Here is a 16,648-nt window from a genome sequence, read left to right as displayed (position 1 = left end):
TTCTAACCTTCCTTCTATTGGACGTTCATCAAGCGTTTCTGTTCTTGCTGCGACTATTAGTCCAGAACTGACCTCTTCACAGACAGATGAGTTGCTTGCCTTGCTACAAAAGCATAGGAGATTGTTTGATGCCCATTCCTCATCTCTGGGACAGACGTCCATTATTAGGCATCGTATCCAGACCGATGGCACTTCTATCGTACGCCGTCGACCATATCGCGTCTCTTCATCCGAGCGTGAAATCATTGAACAAAATGTAGCCGATATGCTGCAACGGAACATTGTACGTCCCTCCGCGAGTCCTTGGTCATCCCCTGTTGTTTTAGTAAGGAAAAAAGATGGCTCCGTGCGGTTTTGCGTTGACTACAGAGCACCTAATAAGATTACCCACAAGGATGTTTACCCCATGCCGCGCATAGACGATGCTTTGGATTCACTGCAAGGTGCGGAGTACTTTTCAAGCCTAGACCTGCATTCAGGTTACTGGCAAATACCCATGCACGAGGATGACAAAGAAAAGACAGCGTTTTCAACACCAGACAGGCTGTATGAATTCAACGTCATGCCATTCGGCCTTTGCAATGCTCCAGCAACATTCGAGCGGATGATCGACACAGTTTTACGAGGCTTGAAGTGGAAGACTTGCTTGTGATATTTAGACGATATCGTTATTTTCTCGTCAACCTTCCCTCAGCACTTGCAACGACTGGACGAAGTTCTTACGTGCCTTGCAAACGCAGGCCTTCAGCTGAACACCAAGAAGTGCCGTTTTGCGAGCAAGACGATTAAAGTGTTAGGCCACATCGCAAGCAAGGATGGTATTCGTCCCGATCCTGACAAGATTCCCGCTGTCCAACACTTCCCGCGTCCTGAAAAGGCCAAAGATTTGCGCAGTTTCCTCGGCCTCGCTTCTTATTTTCGCCGATTCATTCGAGACTTCGCCTCAATAGCTTCACCATTGCACAAGTTGCTCGGATCAGGCGTCACCTTTGTGTGGTCTCCTGAATGTGAAGCGGCGTTTGCCCAACTGAAGTGTGCACTCACATCCGAACCAGTCCTCTGCCATTTCGACGAAACCGCGCCTACGCTCCTGCATACAGACGCTAGTGGTCGAGGCATTGGTGGAATTCTCCTACAGCGAGACAAATATTCACGTGAGAAAGTTGTCGCATACGCGAGCCGTGCACTCAGCCCTGCTGAAAAGAATTATACCATCACCGAACAAGAGTGCCTAGCGGTCGTATGGTCGATACAAAAGTTTAGACCTTATCTCCACGGCCGCCACTTTACTGTGGTTACGGACCATCACGCCTTGTGCTGGCTCTCAACAATCAAGAACTTGTCCGGCCGCCTTGGTCGCTGGATTCTTCGCTTAAAAGAATACGACTTCACTATCACATACAAGTCGGGAAACAAGCATCAAGACGCCGACGCCCTTTCGCGTTGCCCGCTTTCTTCGGACCCGCTTAACAAACCCGCCACTGCCGCACACGAGAAGCTTTCGGCCGTCTCTTCCCTACATGTTTCGTCATTAACTACTATGAACCCAACTTCTCCAAGCGAGTGTGGTTTGTTCTTATCTCACCAACGTGCTGATCCTTACTGTCGCCGCATCATGGACCGTCTCTACGGGACTTGCCGGCCCCCTAACGCCCGTCTTCGCCGACAGCTCACGCAATTCAAGCTCAACAACCACGTCCTGTCCCGTCATATCTACCACCCTGATGGTCAACGCTGGGTGCCCGTTCTACCTCGCTCTCTTCGGGCTCAAGTCCTCAAGACATATCAAGACGACATGTCTGCTGGACACATGGGTTTCCAGAAAACGTATGACCGCATAAGATGTCACTACTACTGGCCGGGCTTGTCCACCTGTGTCGCGAAGTACGTTGCCTCATGCGCCCTTTGTCAGCGTCGCAAGCTACCTACATCAACTCGAAATGGACAATTACAACCGCTCCCGTGTCCCCTGCAACCATTCGAGGTAGTTGGCATTGACCTGTATGGTCCGCTTCCTATGACTGTCACGGGCAATCGTTGGATAGTTACAGCTATCGACCACCTGACCCGCAACGCCGAAACAGCTCCCGTGCCTTCTGCGTCAGCTTCGGAAGTGGCCGACTTCATCCTTCGAGCAATAATCCTTCGACACGGAGCTCCTCGTGTATTCCTGAGCGACCGCGAAAGAGTATTTCTTTCAGCACTCGTCGAAGAAGTGCTCAAGGCAGCCGGCACACACACAAAACAAGCTCCAGTTACCATCCTCAGACAAACGGCCTGACTGAGCACTTCCATCGTACACTGTCAGATATGATTGCGATGTATATCGAACCCGACCACAGAAACTGGGACACCATTTTGCCATTTGTCACTTTTGCCTATAATACCTCTGTACAGCGCACAACCGGTTACTCGCCCTTCTACCTCGTCCACGGTCGCTTCCCCTCTTCTTTCCTCGATGTTTCGTTCTTCTCTGCACCTGTCAAACCATGTTCATCTTCAAGTGAAGAATACGTGTCTCGTCTACTTCATTGCCGCCAGCTGGCTCGCGTCAACACTGAAGCCAAGCAACAGGATCGCAAGCTTGAATATGATGCCTCTCATCGTGCCGTGTCTTTCAGCCCTGGCGACGAAGTCCTCCTTCTTACACCCATTCGCACTCCCGGACTGTGCGAGAAGTTTCAATTACGTTTTATTGGCCCCTACACTGTCTTGGAGCAAACGTCTCCTGTGAATTATCGCGTGGCACCAGTTCTTCTTCCGACGGACCGCCGCTACAGGGCAGCAGAAATAGTCCACGTATCCCACATGAAGCCTTTCATACGGCGTTCATCTTCGCTTTAAAATGCGGCCAGGAACTGCGGTCAGGATGACCGCTTTCACGTGGGGGGAGGGGAAGTTAGTGTAGGCATTCATTAAGCACATCATCTATCTTTACACATATTCATCATCATGTGTGGTCGTCATCTTCTTCTGCTGTGGGGACTTGGCTTGTCTGAGTTCTGTGCCTTGGGCGTGGTCGCTTCATCGTGTCTTGCGGGCCTAATAAAGGTTGCCTTCACCGTTACATCACAATATGTTATAAAAAGAAAGCTTGATTTAGGTAGTGAAATATTTCACTTGTGATCCACAGCATCATAATTTTCAAATGTAAATGAAAACGTGCTCTTACAAAGAACCATGAACGCAATTTTGCAATAGTTTAAAAACTCACGTTACATCACTAAGAGAGCAAGGCAGCAGCAGAAAATTGATGTCTCGAGACATTAGCAGAAAAAAAACAATATGACGTTTGGCGTGCAGTTCTGCTTATAAAAGTCTTGGCAATTAGAAGTTATAGCTGCGTAAAAGTGGCAGGCAGATTTGCCGATAAAATAAACGAAATAACCAAGAAGTATTCAGCCGAAAAAGGTTTACACTCAAGTTTTGCAATATAATATTACAAATCTACAACTTAATGTTCCAAAGTAAACAATCGAAAGTGTTTATGAAGGTACGTTAAATAATAATAATAATTAACTGTCAGCTAAATAAACTTAAGCACCGATATGTCTTGAAGGGCTTGAGTGGATATGTCTTACCACATAAAATTGAAAATGTCAGAGAAGAGTTATACTTGAAAGTGGTATTACACCTGCTACAATATCGAAGTGCGCAAAACACAGAGGACCCACGAAATGGCGCCGATAACAGTGCTGTTTCTTCTGTCTATCTTGTACTTGCTTTTGTATTTGTTGTGCTGTTTCAGTTTCCAGTATTGCATGCAGTGGTATTCTTTGATATGTCACTGTGGTTTCATCAATCAAGTAATTGAAAAAAATTGCTGTACATTACAACCACTGTGTATGAGTTTTGTAGTGTACGAAAGTCATCAATGTGAGAAAAAAATAAACCGGCAGACTTCGAAACTTGGTACACTGCGTAGTATTTCAAGTACCGAATCATTACAAAATAAAAATGGGTTAAAACTGAGTTGGCATAGAAGTAATGTAAGCCAGAGTGTTGAAGTATAGATAGCTCCAACTTCAACCAACTCTCAAGGGAGCGTCATTGATGAAAATCGAACCGGCGACCTTCAACTAAACAGGAAATGACGGCCGTTTCTTAGGCCCGCAAGTCTACGAGATATTTATATCTAATCATCAGAGCAATATTGCAAGAAATTTAGAAAAAAATTGGCTGCCTATGTCCAAAAGCTCGTTTTTTTCTTGTGGTCAAAGCAGTCAAGAGGTAAGCGATTTAACCTTTTTCATGCATTTCTCACATTTATCACGTTATAGCCCCTAATTTACAGTATGTGGTAATCCAATTATGATTTTCATGTAACCGTACGATGCGCTGTTATTTTCTTTGCACTCGTCCCCTAATTTCTTCAATATTCGCGCACCTCAGAACAGTAAGAAGGCACACCTCTTCGCAGAGGCTCACAAGACTTCGGCCAGTGGGGGCGGTTGGTGAAGTCATTATAGAAGTTACAAACTAGAGACCCTTCGCACTGGGGAACCTTTCGCCCATTTTTCTTCCCCGTCAGTAAAGTGCTTTCAGCTATCATCCAAACACAACTATCAATAAAATCTAGACTAAAGAACACTAACACCTATTCAAAGCACGTTATACAAGCTGTAGAGTCAAACAGCAGAGTGCGCCATTAAGAAGGTAGTAAACAAACGCCCATCTGCATATTCTCGAGACGGAAAATTTATGTTGAAATTCGATAAATGCGCAGTTTCATATAGACACCGTAATGACAAAACAGGTCTGAATATAGATGCATGCAATATAGGTAATATATAGCGACTACGCAGAAGTGAGAAAACATTGACTGTCTTTCATGCAGAGGAAATCAAATGCCTTAAAAGGCATCTGTCATGCAAAACCGCCAGGCATGCCACATTGATTGGCCGGGCATACGACACTTCATGCCTTCTCTTTTTTCAGGTAGTGCGCCTTTGCAGTTGCTACTCGGTGTTTGTGGCACCTTGAACTCTTTCTTGTGTCTGCGTTTTCAAGCCATTTTTTTAGAATCAGTACCTGTGAAGTAGCTGAGCTGTCCATTACTTGAGTTGAAGCAGCATAAGTATGTTTCACGAAATATACATATGTATTTAACGTATAACTACTTATGCATTATCCAAACATTATTTTATGCATTTCATGAATTGATTACTTGCATGAAAAGTTACGCTCGTACATGATACCTCAATTAGAAACCATTGCAGTAGCTGGCGTTTAATACATTTTATCATTTGGAAACATAGAATTATTGTTAACCATGAAGCTTTTAAAACCAACGGTTCCGCAATGCTCCATTTAGCATGAAACTGAATAAGTATTTCTTAGTTGTAGGAATTGTGAGAGATGTAGCATGCCTGCCACGGTGGCCTAGTCTACGATATTCGGCTGCTGACACACTGGTCGCGGAATTGAATCCCCGCCACAGTGGCCTAATTATCGATGGAAGCGAAATTGTTTAACGCCCGTGTGCTTTGACTGAAATGCACGTAAAGAACCAGAGGTGGCAGCGATGTCCAAAACTCTGGAGCAAGCTTGCAGACTTCGAATATTCTGAGCTCTTATTTATTTATTTTTATTTCTTTATAGCATACTGCAGACCAGAGTTTGGTCCTTGAAGAAGGGCACTCATAGTACACTAAAAAAAGATTACAATTCTAAAATATCAATACAGTGAGCACAAGGAATGCTCAAATTTTTGCACTCAACTCAGTAAAGGAAGTCCGACTGCGTACTATAAAAAAATTCAGTACTGTACTTACAACAAAAGTTTAGCACAGCCTGTATGTATCTTTTTTTCAATATGCAGCCGTAGGAGCAGGCATGGTGTTCATCATAGCTCCTACTATTATTAGCGAACACTTCATCAAGAACAAAGGCCTTGCAATGGGCCTTAACTTCACCGGTGTGACCTTAGGCCTGTTTGTGTTTCCCAAACTGCTGGAGTTTCTCAACACCAGCTATGGCCTTCATGGCGCACTTCTTATCTTCGGTGCGGTTTGCTTGAACGGGCTCGCATTTAGCCTCTTTCTACGCACTCCTTCTTGGAGGGACATTTCTCCGAGCAACAACAAGCTTGACCCCGAGATTCGTGCGCAAAGTGACGATCAGCTACGGAGCCCCATGCTGCACCACGCAATGACAGTGTTTAAAGAACCGGTGTTCTACCTAATAATGTACAGCTTCAACACCTACTGCCTTGGTTACGAATGTTACGTGTCGCTGTTCGTGGACTTCGCCTGTGATAAGGGAGTAATGGTGTCGACGGCAGTCACTGTGATGGCCGCTGGAGCGGTATTTGAAGTGCTTGGACGGCTCACATTACCAGCCGTCATCGACCGTGGTCTGCTGCAGATCAAGACAGCCGTATTGCTCACTCTGGTGTTGGAAGCGGTAACTTTTCTTATCCTGCCTTTTGTAAATAGCCACGAACTTATCTTTACGGTAGCCTTTGTCATTGCATTCACCATCGGCACGGGAATGGTCATTTTCTCAATGACACTGGCAAGCTACTTCGGGCATGAGAAGATGTCAGTGTCTTTCGGCATCGTCGTGGCGTCAGCCGGGATGTTCTCATTTGTGAAGCCATATTTAATAGGTAAGAGATCTTCATGTATTAGCAGTGTTGTATTTGCAGCTACATTGTTTAAACCATATGTTTGTACATGCACATAGAACACCTATGCAGTGGTCCCAATATTACCTGTGGTGGTGCGCTTGGGTGCGGTATCCACCACCATGATTTATTGGATCAGCGGTGGCGTGGAGCGGGAAAAGAAGAGGGGAGGGTAGCCTTTAAGATTGGTGGGGAAAAGCTGTTCAATTGGTTTTGAAAATAAATCTGTTTGACTGGTATGGCGAAGCAGTGAGAAAGTGTTAGCAACACGACCTAATATTACGCGAAGGAAGTCTTGAAGCTAAATCAATTCGATTTGAACTCTTGTAAATCTACAAAATACTTGTGTATGGGAATAGAGACGCTCCTGGTTGACATGTGAACGGGTGGAACTACTGCGAGAATCCACATCTGCTGCACCATCTTGCAGCAGATGCGGAAACAAAACGCGTTTTGTTTCCGGAGCTGCTCTCAAGTACCTTTTGATGCCTTCTGTGCTACTCTCATCTGCGACGTTGTACGCACATGCGATCGCTTCTCATCATCACAAGGTGGAGCACTTTTTGAATCTATAGTGGCGGTATGGCAAAAAATCAGCTATGGTTAAAAATAGCAAGAAATGGTAATGCTATGGTTACTAAGACTGGGTGGTAACTCTCTTGGATCCGACGTCGCCTAACTATACATAACGTAAGTGTGAGTTTAAAAACACGGCCGCTGCATGGAGTGAAGCGGTTTTGTTGCTACTTGCCACCTCAACACGAAACAAGAAGGCCGTCTGTTTATGTCTGCTAATAGCACTAGGAACCACGAGCTTTTGAGCAAAGTTTGTTGTATGCACCTTGAATGACGCTACCCCACCTCCCTTCCCGGGCTGCTTTAATACTTTAATACGCGAAGCCTCGCACGCGGGGCAATGTTATCGCATCCATTCACGCTACGTGAAAATAAGATGACCAGCTAGTTTCATCTCTGCTTCAACAGCGTTCGTTCCTAGTGCTTCTGTAATTTTCTTCGCCCCTATTAAATAACAAGCGTAGGAAGATATCATTGATTTGGACATTACACGTAAAATGATGATGGTGGTGGCAGAAACCTCCTGAGTGTGGTCATTGCTCGTTTGTGTAGTTGGCATTGCACAGAGTGGAGAAAAATTAGCTGATCGCACACGGGAATCCTGCGGGACAAAGCATAATTTGTGGGTGACTGCGTGGTAAAGCAGAGTGGAAGGAAATCCTCAAGTAGTATTTCTTATACATGGGCCAAAAGAGAGCTTGTAGACTAATAATATCACGGAATCCACTGTTCAGGCGTCACGAAAAGCGCCAAAAAAAGGGTTAAACTCCAAGAGAGCAAAAAGCTTTCGTTATTTCTATTTTCACAGGCTCTTTCGAGTCCTCTAAAAAAAACAGTGCGTGGAAACACGGATATAAGGGTGTAATAAAACACCAAGAACATTGTTAAAATTGAAAAAAAATCATTCAGTGGTGAAAGTGAACCACGAAAGAAATAGTGAGCACATTCCCAAGAAAGATGCGATACTTATTAGGCAAGTGCGCGTGGTGGTCTACGTAAGAAAATCGGCCACTCCTTTGTCATCTCTCTTCGGTTCGTGTTGGCACGTCCGGTCTTTTTAACAAGAATATCAACTAACTGCCTCAGGTATTTGTTACTTTAAGCGTGCGTTTCATCACGAGAGCACAAAGCAAAAATGAGTGGCAGTAGAAAAAAGTGCTGTGAAAGTGCTCTTTTCTATACTCTCTCACAATCTTTCCTATGTTCGCGTGCTGTGAAATTCGAAATAATTATTCTACACTAATTCGCTCCAAGGTCTGCATTGATATGGTAGATTTATAATGTTTTACTGGAATATTTAACAGCCAGTTTGAGTAAAGAGACAAAAATGTGTGTTAACAAATCTAAACACACGCACCCGCACACACACACACACACACACACACACACATATATATATATATATATATATATATATATATATATATATATATAGAGAGAGAGAGAGAGAGAGAGAGAGAGATAAGTTAGTCTATATATTATCCAATTATATAGGCGTAAAGGTGCAATGATATTCCGATGAGTGCACGTGACGAAGTATAACGGAACAATAATTTTGAAGCATAAGAAGTGAAGAAGAAACAATTACCAAGAATTATGATTGCGCTGTAACTTTAGCGACAGGAATATGTGCTGGCTAGACCGAAATGACCTTTTATTTTAATGCCCATGATCGACGCCAGCAGAAAGTGCCTGAGGTGTACTCATGCGCCTCTGCCAATTTGTTTGATTCCCAATCTTAGAATTCTCTAACGTATCTCCGAAGTTAGGATGTGTGCCACTATACTGTACAAAGATATCTAGGGCATGGTTGCCGCGCTTTTTTTGGGGGCGAAGGAGTGGGGGTCCACGTCTTGAGCTTCACCACTAAGTCTGCCTTCAAGCTCCCCGCCACGGTGTTCTAGCGGCTAATGTACTCGGCTGCTAACCCCGCAAGTCACTAGTTCGAATACCGTCTGCAGCGGCTGCATTTTCAAAGGAAGCGAAAATGCTGTAGGCCTATGGGATCAGATTTGGGTGCATGCTGAAGAACCCCAGGTGGTCGAAATTTTCGGAGCCTTTCTCAGGGCGCCTGTCATAATTAAATGGTGGTTTTGGGACGTTAAACCCCACATAGCAATAAATTGCATTCAAGGAAGTTACTTGAGTCGCTGCATCAATCGTGTTTGCAAAAAAAGTGAATTACCAGCTAAAATAGCCAAAGTATAGGCTTGTTAAAGTAGCGACTGCAGCACTCCCCACCCGTCCCGTGTTTAACTGTGCTTTCTTTTAATGAGTCCTTTTTGGTGGTGTCTGAGCACCCCGCAGCAAGTTTAGAGCTGCTTACAGTTGTTCCTGTGACATTCCAATTTGTTGCTATCACAATCGGCGTTTTGTTCTTGAAGCGGTACTTTGACGTTTTAGCTTAAAGCGAGTGATTGTTGCTTCTGCCGTAAGTGCTTCAGGAAACGCGTATAGTGGGCACGGATGCACAGACAGAATGAAGAACTTACGGCACATCTTTCTTGTTGTGCAGATTGTGGGCGTTCTTGCAAGCCATCCCTTGGATCATCGATCGCTTCCCGCGGTCGAAATTCCGTTTTGCGGCTCGACTTCGGCGTACGTGGATGTCATCTGCGCAGCCACCGATTCTTCATGCGTGTTTGAAAGCGCCGCGCCCAGTCTTCTCAACAGCGCCACGGCTTGCCCTATCCATGAGCCACGCAGTACAACGTCAGTGACATCGTCACGACTGATAGTGGATGGTTTAAAAGCACACGCCACTTGCCACCCCGCCAGTGGGCACGGATGCACAGACAGAATGAAGAACTTACGGCACATCTTTCTTGTTGTGCAGATTGTGGGCGTTCTTGCAAGCCATCCCTTGGATCATCGATCGCTTCCCGCGGTCGAAATTCCGTTTTGCGGCTCGACTTCGGCGTACGTGGATGTCATCTGCGCAGCCACCGATTCTTCATGCGTGTTTGAAAGCGCCGCGCCCAGTCTTCTCAACAGCGCCACGGCTTGCCCTATCCATGAGCCACGCAGTACAACGTCAGTGACATCGTCACGACTGATAGTGGATGGTTTAAAAGCACACGCCACTTGCCACCCCGCCAGTGGGCACGGATGCACAGACAGAATGAAGAACTTACGGCACATCTTTCTTGTTGTGCAGGTTGGTGATTCCTTTCTCTTGCCTTGCAAATGTTACAAGACTAGTGACCGATTTGCGATTGTGCTTCCGTGCCCAGAAGCATTGCTTGAACCTTTTTCTTCTTTGCTGCTTATGCTTTGTGGGGACATTGAGGAAAACCCTGGGCCTGACAAGACCCTAACGGAACTAATTCAGTTGGTTAAAGAGACAAATGAGCGTTGTATTAGAATCGAGACTAACCAATCGAGCATGTCACAGGCATTGTCTGATCTTAAGGTTTCCCATGAGACGGTTGCAACTGCAGTGGCTGACATTACCGTACGGCTACAAACGGTAGAAAAACGGATTAGCGATCTTCCAAATGTACAGCAAGAACTATCTATCACGCGCCAATCACTAATTCGCGTGGAACAAGAGACAATTGATCTACAAGCCCGGCTTGATGAGGCTGAAGATCGGTCTCGACGTGATAATGTGCTATTTTATGGCTTACCTGACGTGCCAGACGAGAAAGCGCACCAGTCAGAAGAAAAAATTATCGCGATGGCTCGTGACAGGTTGAATGTTCGCTTATCACCCGATGACATAGCACGAGCACACCGAATAGGCAGATACTTGGCAGGTAAAAATAGACCCCTCATTGCTAAATTTTCAAATTCCAAGTCAAAAATGCTACTACTGTCTAAGAAATCTATTTTACGAGGTAGTGGCATTGGCCTTTCTGAAGACTTCTCTGTATCAACTCGTGAAGCTCGTAAAAAGCTGACAGAGTTTGGCATTGCTTTAAAAAAACCGTTTAAGTTGCGGTACAAAAAATTATATGCACAAAATAAATGCTATGTGTATGATGCTCGCACCAACGTCGTCTGCGAGGCACCTTCCCCACAAGTTGCCGTTTCCTCTAGCCCTAGGGCGACCAGATCAGGTCGTCCTTATTCTAACACTAGCTAGGACAGTGTGAGGGGTGGTGGCTCATCTTCACCATCGGAGCTTTCAATCCTGTATGCTAATATTCGCAGCCTTATTCCGAAAAGAGACCGCCTAAGTGCTTTAATTAATGACACGGATGCTGACATAATCCTTTTGTCTGAAACCTGGCTTTCCGATCAAATTGCAACAAGTGAGCTTTTTCAGTGCCACAAAACTTTCACTGTACATCGATGTGATCGCTCCGAAAGAAGGGGTGGTGGGGTCCTCATTGCTGTGAATGAGTGTTTTCAATGTACACTTCTGAAAATCCCTTGTAGATTAGAAATTGTCTGGTGCTACGTGACGATTTGTTTTCAAAAAATTGTTTTTGGCATTTGCTATCGCCCGCCTAATTCCAACGGCTCTTTCTGCGAAGAATTACATGATTGCCTAAGTCATATTTCGGCATTAACTCCCGGTATTCCAGTTTTTCTTCTAGGAGATTTTAATTTTCCATCAATCCAATGGTCTCATCCATGCCCGTTTGCAGAGCCTGCTTCAGCTGAAACGAGTTATTTCCTAACCACTTGTTTGGATTACAATCTATCACAATTAGTGCGTATTCCCACCCGTGTTACTCCTAGCACATCACACCTACTAGATTTGATACTCACCTCATCACCAGATATTGCATCTGAAATAACTCACTTGCCAGGGTTGAGTGACCATGACGTGCTACATTTTTCCATTTCTGTACCGAGGAATAGAAGGAGCAATCGCTTTAAACTTATAAAGGATTACAATAAGACCAACTTTGAGGCTATCAACACCGAGCTTTCCTCATTTCTCGACAGCTTTTGTCTTTCTCACAATGATGCTACGGTCGAGAAAATATGGACGTGTTTCAAAGACAAAGCACTGCATCTAATAAAAAAGCATATCCCTGTAAGGAAGGTTTATCATTCATCCAACGCGCCATGGTATACAAGGTACCTTAACCGGCTGTCTAACAAAAAAAAAAGGCTCTTTCGTGCCGCCAAGAAATCGTCATCTGCTGATAAGTGGTCCACTTATACAACCGCGGCAAAAGCATACTCCAGTGCTTTAAAAGAAACTAAGTTTAAATTTTATAATAATACACTTCCGTCATTGCTCCAAAGCAACCCAAAACGCTTTTGGAACGTCGTGAGAAACCGGGATAATCTAACTATAGCTCTTACTGATAAATCTGGCGAGTCAATCCCAAGCAGCCAGTGCGCTTCCACACTTAACACTGTTTTTGCCCGTTCATTTTGTGCTACTCACCCTGACATCTGTCCGCGTTTCACTGCGCCTAGCTACGTTCCCATGGAACCCATTTTACTTGACTCGTCTGGTATCCGCTCCATCATTAACAATTTAAAGAGATCGTCCTCGTGCGGTATTGATGGCATCACGTCGAAATTTTTGCAGGCTACCGCCGAATATAGTTCCATCCTACTAAACCTTATTTTCACGAAATCACTGAACAGTAGTTCCTTACCTAAAGACTGGAAAACAGGCAAGGTGATACCACTTCATAAATCCGGTGACACACACAACCCTCAAAACTATAGACCTATTTCCTTGACTTCAATTCCTTGTAAGATATTCGAACACGTCATTTTCTCCCATCTGGTCAATTTTTTAGAATCGAATAAGTTCTTTCATAGTAGTCAGCATGGGTTTCGTAAGTCATTCTCATGCGAAACACAGCTAGCAACATTTTGCAATGATCTTCACGCATTTCTAGACAATGGATTTACAGTAGACTGCATATTTTTAGATTTCGCCAAGGCTTTTGACCGCGTCAGTCACCGCTTACTCTTATTTAAACTCAGCCAGTTAAACATTGATCCCCTGGTTTTCAATTGGATTCGAGAGTTTCTATCCAACCGAACGCAATATGTCAGCATTAATGATAAAAACTCTCCTGAAGTACCGGTTGACTCAGGCGTACCTCAGGGCTCTGTTTTAGCACCATTACTTTTTTTAATATACATCAATGATCTTCCTAACCAAATCACAAGTTCCATCTGTTTATTTGCCGATGATTGTGTTTTATATCGCAAGATTGAAGGCCCTAATGATACCCTAACACTGCAGAATGATCTTAATAACATTTCAACATGGTGTAAGCTCTGGGTTATGGACCTTAACACGTCTAAATGCAAAACAATGAGAATTTCCCGTAGTATTTCAGCATGCCCTACTTATTTACTGAATAATACTTCACTTGATCAAGTAATATCCTATAAATATCTTGGTGTGCATATTACTAACAATCTCTCATGGAAAAGACACATAGAATACATTACATCGAAAGCTAACCGCATGCTTGGTTATTTAAAACGTAATTTTTCCTTAGCTCCCCCGAAGTTAAAGCAACAGCTGTACATTACTTATGTTAGGTCTAACCTTGAATACGCATGCTCCATATGGGATCCTGGTCATGCTAGTCTGACAAACATAATTGAAAATGTGCAAAATCGAGCGGCCCGTTTCATCCTTCACAACTACCATCGAACTGCCAGTGTCACTGACATGAAACGAACACTTGGCATTCCCCTTCTTTCTTCTCGTAGGAGGTTATCCCGTCTTTGCCTTTTTCATAAAATATATTATCATAACAATGAGTTGAAGTCCCGATACATCACATCCGCATCCTATATCTCCCCACGTGTCGACCACCCTTTCAAAGTTCACGTACCATCACAGCGCACAGTCACCTACTCATATTCATTCTTGCCAAAAACATCTTATGAATGGAATCTCTTGCCTGCGTCACTAGTCGCAATCAGAGACCCTGACCGTTTCCGGAAAGCATTAACGAACACGCTATAAAGCTGCATCACGCTCACAAATGCATTTACAACACACTGAAACTGCAATTTATTTCTTTACCACCTATCTCTGTACAGGTCTTTATCTCAACTTTTTTTTTTTTTTTTCCTTGCACTGATGTTTTCTTTTTGTGTGTGTAACTCGATAAATTTGTTTTTTCATGTATCATTTTTTTTTTTGAACATGTGTATTGAAAAGGCATCAGTCGATTATTTTTTGTGCAGCATGCACTGACATTCACTGTGATTGCGACGTCAAAGTGTATTTTTTCGTCCTATTTTCTTTTGTTAGTTCATGTATAAACTTATCTAGTTTGTTTCCTTTTGTGCTCTATCTCTTAGTGCCACTTTTATTTTTTATTTTTTTTTTTTCCCCTTCGATGTTACAATTTTTTGACTAAGTTTCTTTTTCTGTGTATTCCTTATAGTGTTTTCATTTACTTCAGCCCCTCCCCTCTACAATGCTTCTTGTAAGCCCTGAGGGTACCAATAAATAAATAAATAAATAAATAAATAAATAAATAAATAATGTTCCCTGTGCATCCGTCACTGCAGATTCTGTGGGCTTCGGTAGGTTGCTTGAAGCATTAGGGAACCCTTATTCTTACCCGTTAATAGTTGAAGACAATAGTCATATCTTGCATATATTGCGTACATCAAATAGGTTGCAAATACACACATTTCAAACATGCTATGTATTAACTACGTGGCCTTAAGGGAATAGGCGCAGTAACGTGTGGGCCTTTTGTGGTGGGTGACCCGCTTTAAACAATGAAGTCATTCTGATAATTGCATGTTAGTTGGCCCAATGGCAATGTATGCTTTTAGCACGCATTTTCTTCTACTACTTCATGTTATTTTGCGATTCGTGTATAAAGGCTGCGTGTGTTCGCAAGCATGAAAGTTTCTTTGACTGCATTTCCAAGCAGAGAAAGTTATTTTTACTGCACTTACCAATAGACGCGTAAATTTGTAATTAAACACCCGCTTGCCATTCAAACGAACTCGGGTAGATTCCGGAGTTCTGTAATATTTATTTATTTACATCCTTCTTTATTTTATGGTCACTCACAATATACTTCGCTCACAACCAATGATTCCGACACCGACGCTGATGTCGGAGTTTCAATGAAACGGGCTCCTTAACGCTATCGCATTAAAAATCAGGTGGAAGTGGTCTCGACAGACAACGTCCTAAAAATATTGACCCACGCCAGCGGGAACTACGGAGTAGAAAGTATGCCAATGATGCACTTTTGCTTGATAAACCACTTGTGCTTGATATATCATTCTTGCTTTATTTGCACACTCGGGCACGCCTGATATACTCTGATATTTTTTGCCTTGTTCTGGGAGTTTAAGGATGTTAATTTGTTTAAAAGTATGAGGGTACAGCAGTCTCTTTTCTATGAAAATTTGTATTTTTTAGGCTTTGCTTTCAAGAAAAAGTGGTTTGAACGAGAACTCTAGACTTTCCTTTCTTGCAGGACACTTCAGGGACAAAGTAGGCGCATATGATTGGCTCTTCGTAATATGTGGTCTGCTCAACGCCATAGGAGCCGCTACTTGGATTGTTGTTTTGGAATTTCAAAGAAGTAAGAGGAAGATTAATGTTACCCAGACTGAAAACTTACCACGGGAAACCATCGTGACTACAAAATGGTGCCTAAGCATCGCAACCGAGCCTCCGAAGTGAAGGAATATAAACAAATGCTACGTGTATGAGTGTCGTAGTTTCTGTTTGAACTGGTGATCACGCTATACTTGTAATAACGAAAAGAACTGACCACATTTGCAATAAAATTTTCATGATTTCCACAACACATTGTTCTTTGTATGGCAGGCCCTGCTTTATTTGTGTCAGTCACTATCTGTTTGAAGTGTTCCACTATTACGATCTGCCTACGCTGCGTCTTTGTGGAAAAAAGGATATTCTGAAAAATAAACATCCTAATATGAAATTGGGTGAGAATCCAGTGACTCTTGTGCTTTCACCAGAAATGTTGCGATTTACAAACGTTAAGAACTAACAAATGAAGTTCGGGAGTCAAGAGCACCGGTAAAGAAAGTAAAGGAAGGGAAGTCTTACACAACTGTATTACAATGTCACAGTTTATTTTTTTATTTCTTTTATTCCGCTGGAACATGCCATCGAAGCTATAAAAAAGTGTGGAGGCAGTACGTTTGTGAGAACCCATTTTATATTAGCTACATTATGACATGTTTGATTCCTCCAAAAGTGAATTGCAGTTCCGTAACTATGAGTATGATCATTAGTTTGTTTTCGTTATATTGAGCTTACAGCTGCTTGCGTTGAGGCCTAATTAATGTAAACCATGTACGTGTCTTGCTGCATTTGTAAAAGGAACTAACTGGGGCAAAATATGGATTTCATGAGTAATATAGCCATTCAATAGGTTCTTGAACAGGAATTCACCACCCCAAGCACACTCAACAAATTTCTTTTCAGTGTTAAATCATTATTAGAGTGTCACATTTTTTATCTCGTGCAGCACACTAAGAAAGCATAGAGGATCG

The 16,648-nt window shown here is 43.3% G+C and overlaps 2 protein-coding genes across 2 annotated transcripts in view; both read left to right on the top strand.

Moving 5' to 3' along the window:
- Positions 1 to 6,164, top strand: part of LOC142803095 (monocarboxylate transporter 2-like) — a 28,605-nt gene extending 22,441 nt beyond the window's left edge. Inside the window, exons 5-6 of the mRNA XM_075888200.1 lie at positions 5,822 to 6,107; positions 6,158 to 6,164. Of these exons, the coding sequence (XP_075744315.1) occupies positions 5,822 to 6,107; positions 6,158 to 6,164 (293 nt within the window). The remainder of the gene's footprint in view (positions 1 to 5,821; positions 6,108 to 6,157) is intronic.
- A 6-nt stretch (positions 6,165 to 6,170) lies between these two features.
- On the top strand, positions 6,171 to 15,884 carry LOC142803469 (monocarboxylate transporter 14-like). The gene is made up of 2 exons (XM_075888581.1): positions 6,171 to 6,610; positions 15,598 to 15,884. Exons 1-2 carry the CDS (start codon positions 6,187 to 6,189, stop codon positions 15,804 to 15,806), a joined length of 633 nt encoding a protein of 210 aa, XP_075744696.1. The 5' UTR covers positions 6,171 to 6,186; the 3' UTR covers positions 15,807 to 15,884.
- Positions 15,885 to 16,648: the final 764 nt, after the last annotated feature.

The sequence above is a fragment of the Rhipicephalus microplus genome, chromosome 3, assembly GCF_043290135.1.
Source record: "Rhipicephalus microplus isolate Deutch F79 chromosome 3, USDA_Rmic, whole genome shotgun sequence".
Classification (NCBI taxonomy): domain Eukaryota; kingdom Metazoa; phylum Arthropoda; class Arachnida; order Ixodida; family Ixodidae; genus Rhipicephalus; species Rhipicephalus microplus.
The sequence above is the reverse complement of the archived record's forward strand: the minus strand, read 5'-3'. Positions and strand labels throughout refer to the sequence as shown.

What these genes read in the sequence shown, in the direction of transcription:
- LOC142803469 (XM_075888581.1), top strand. Translation starts at nt 6,187, where the DNA reads ATGTACAGCTTCAACACCTACTGCCTTGGTTACGAATGTTACGTGTCG. An exon ending in TGTGAAGCCATATTTAATAG is followed by an intron (nt 6,611 to 15,597) that starts GTAAGAGATCTT and finishes CCTTTCTTGCAG; the next exon opens with GACACTTCAGGGACAAAGTA.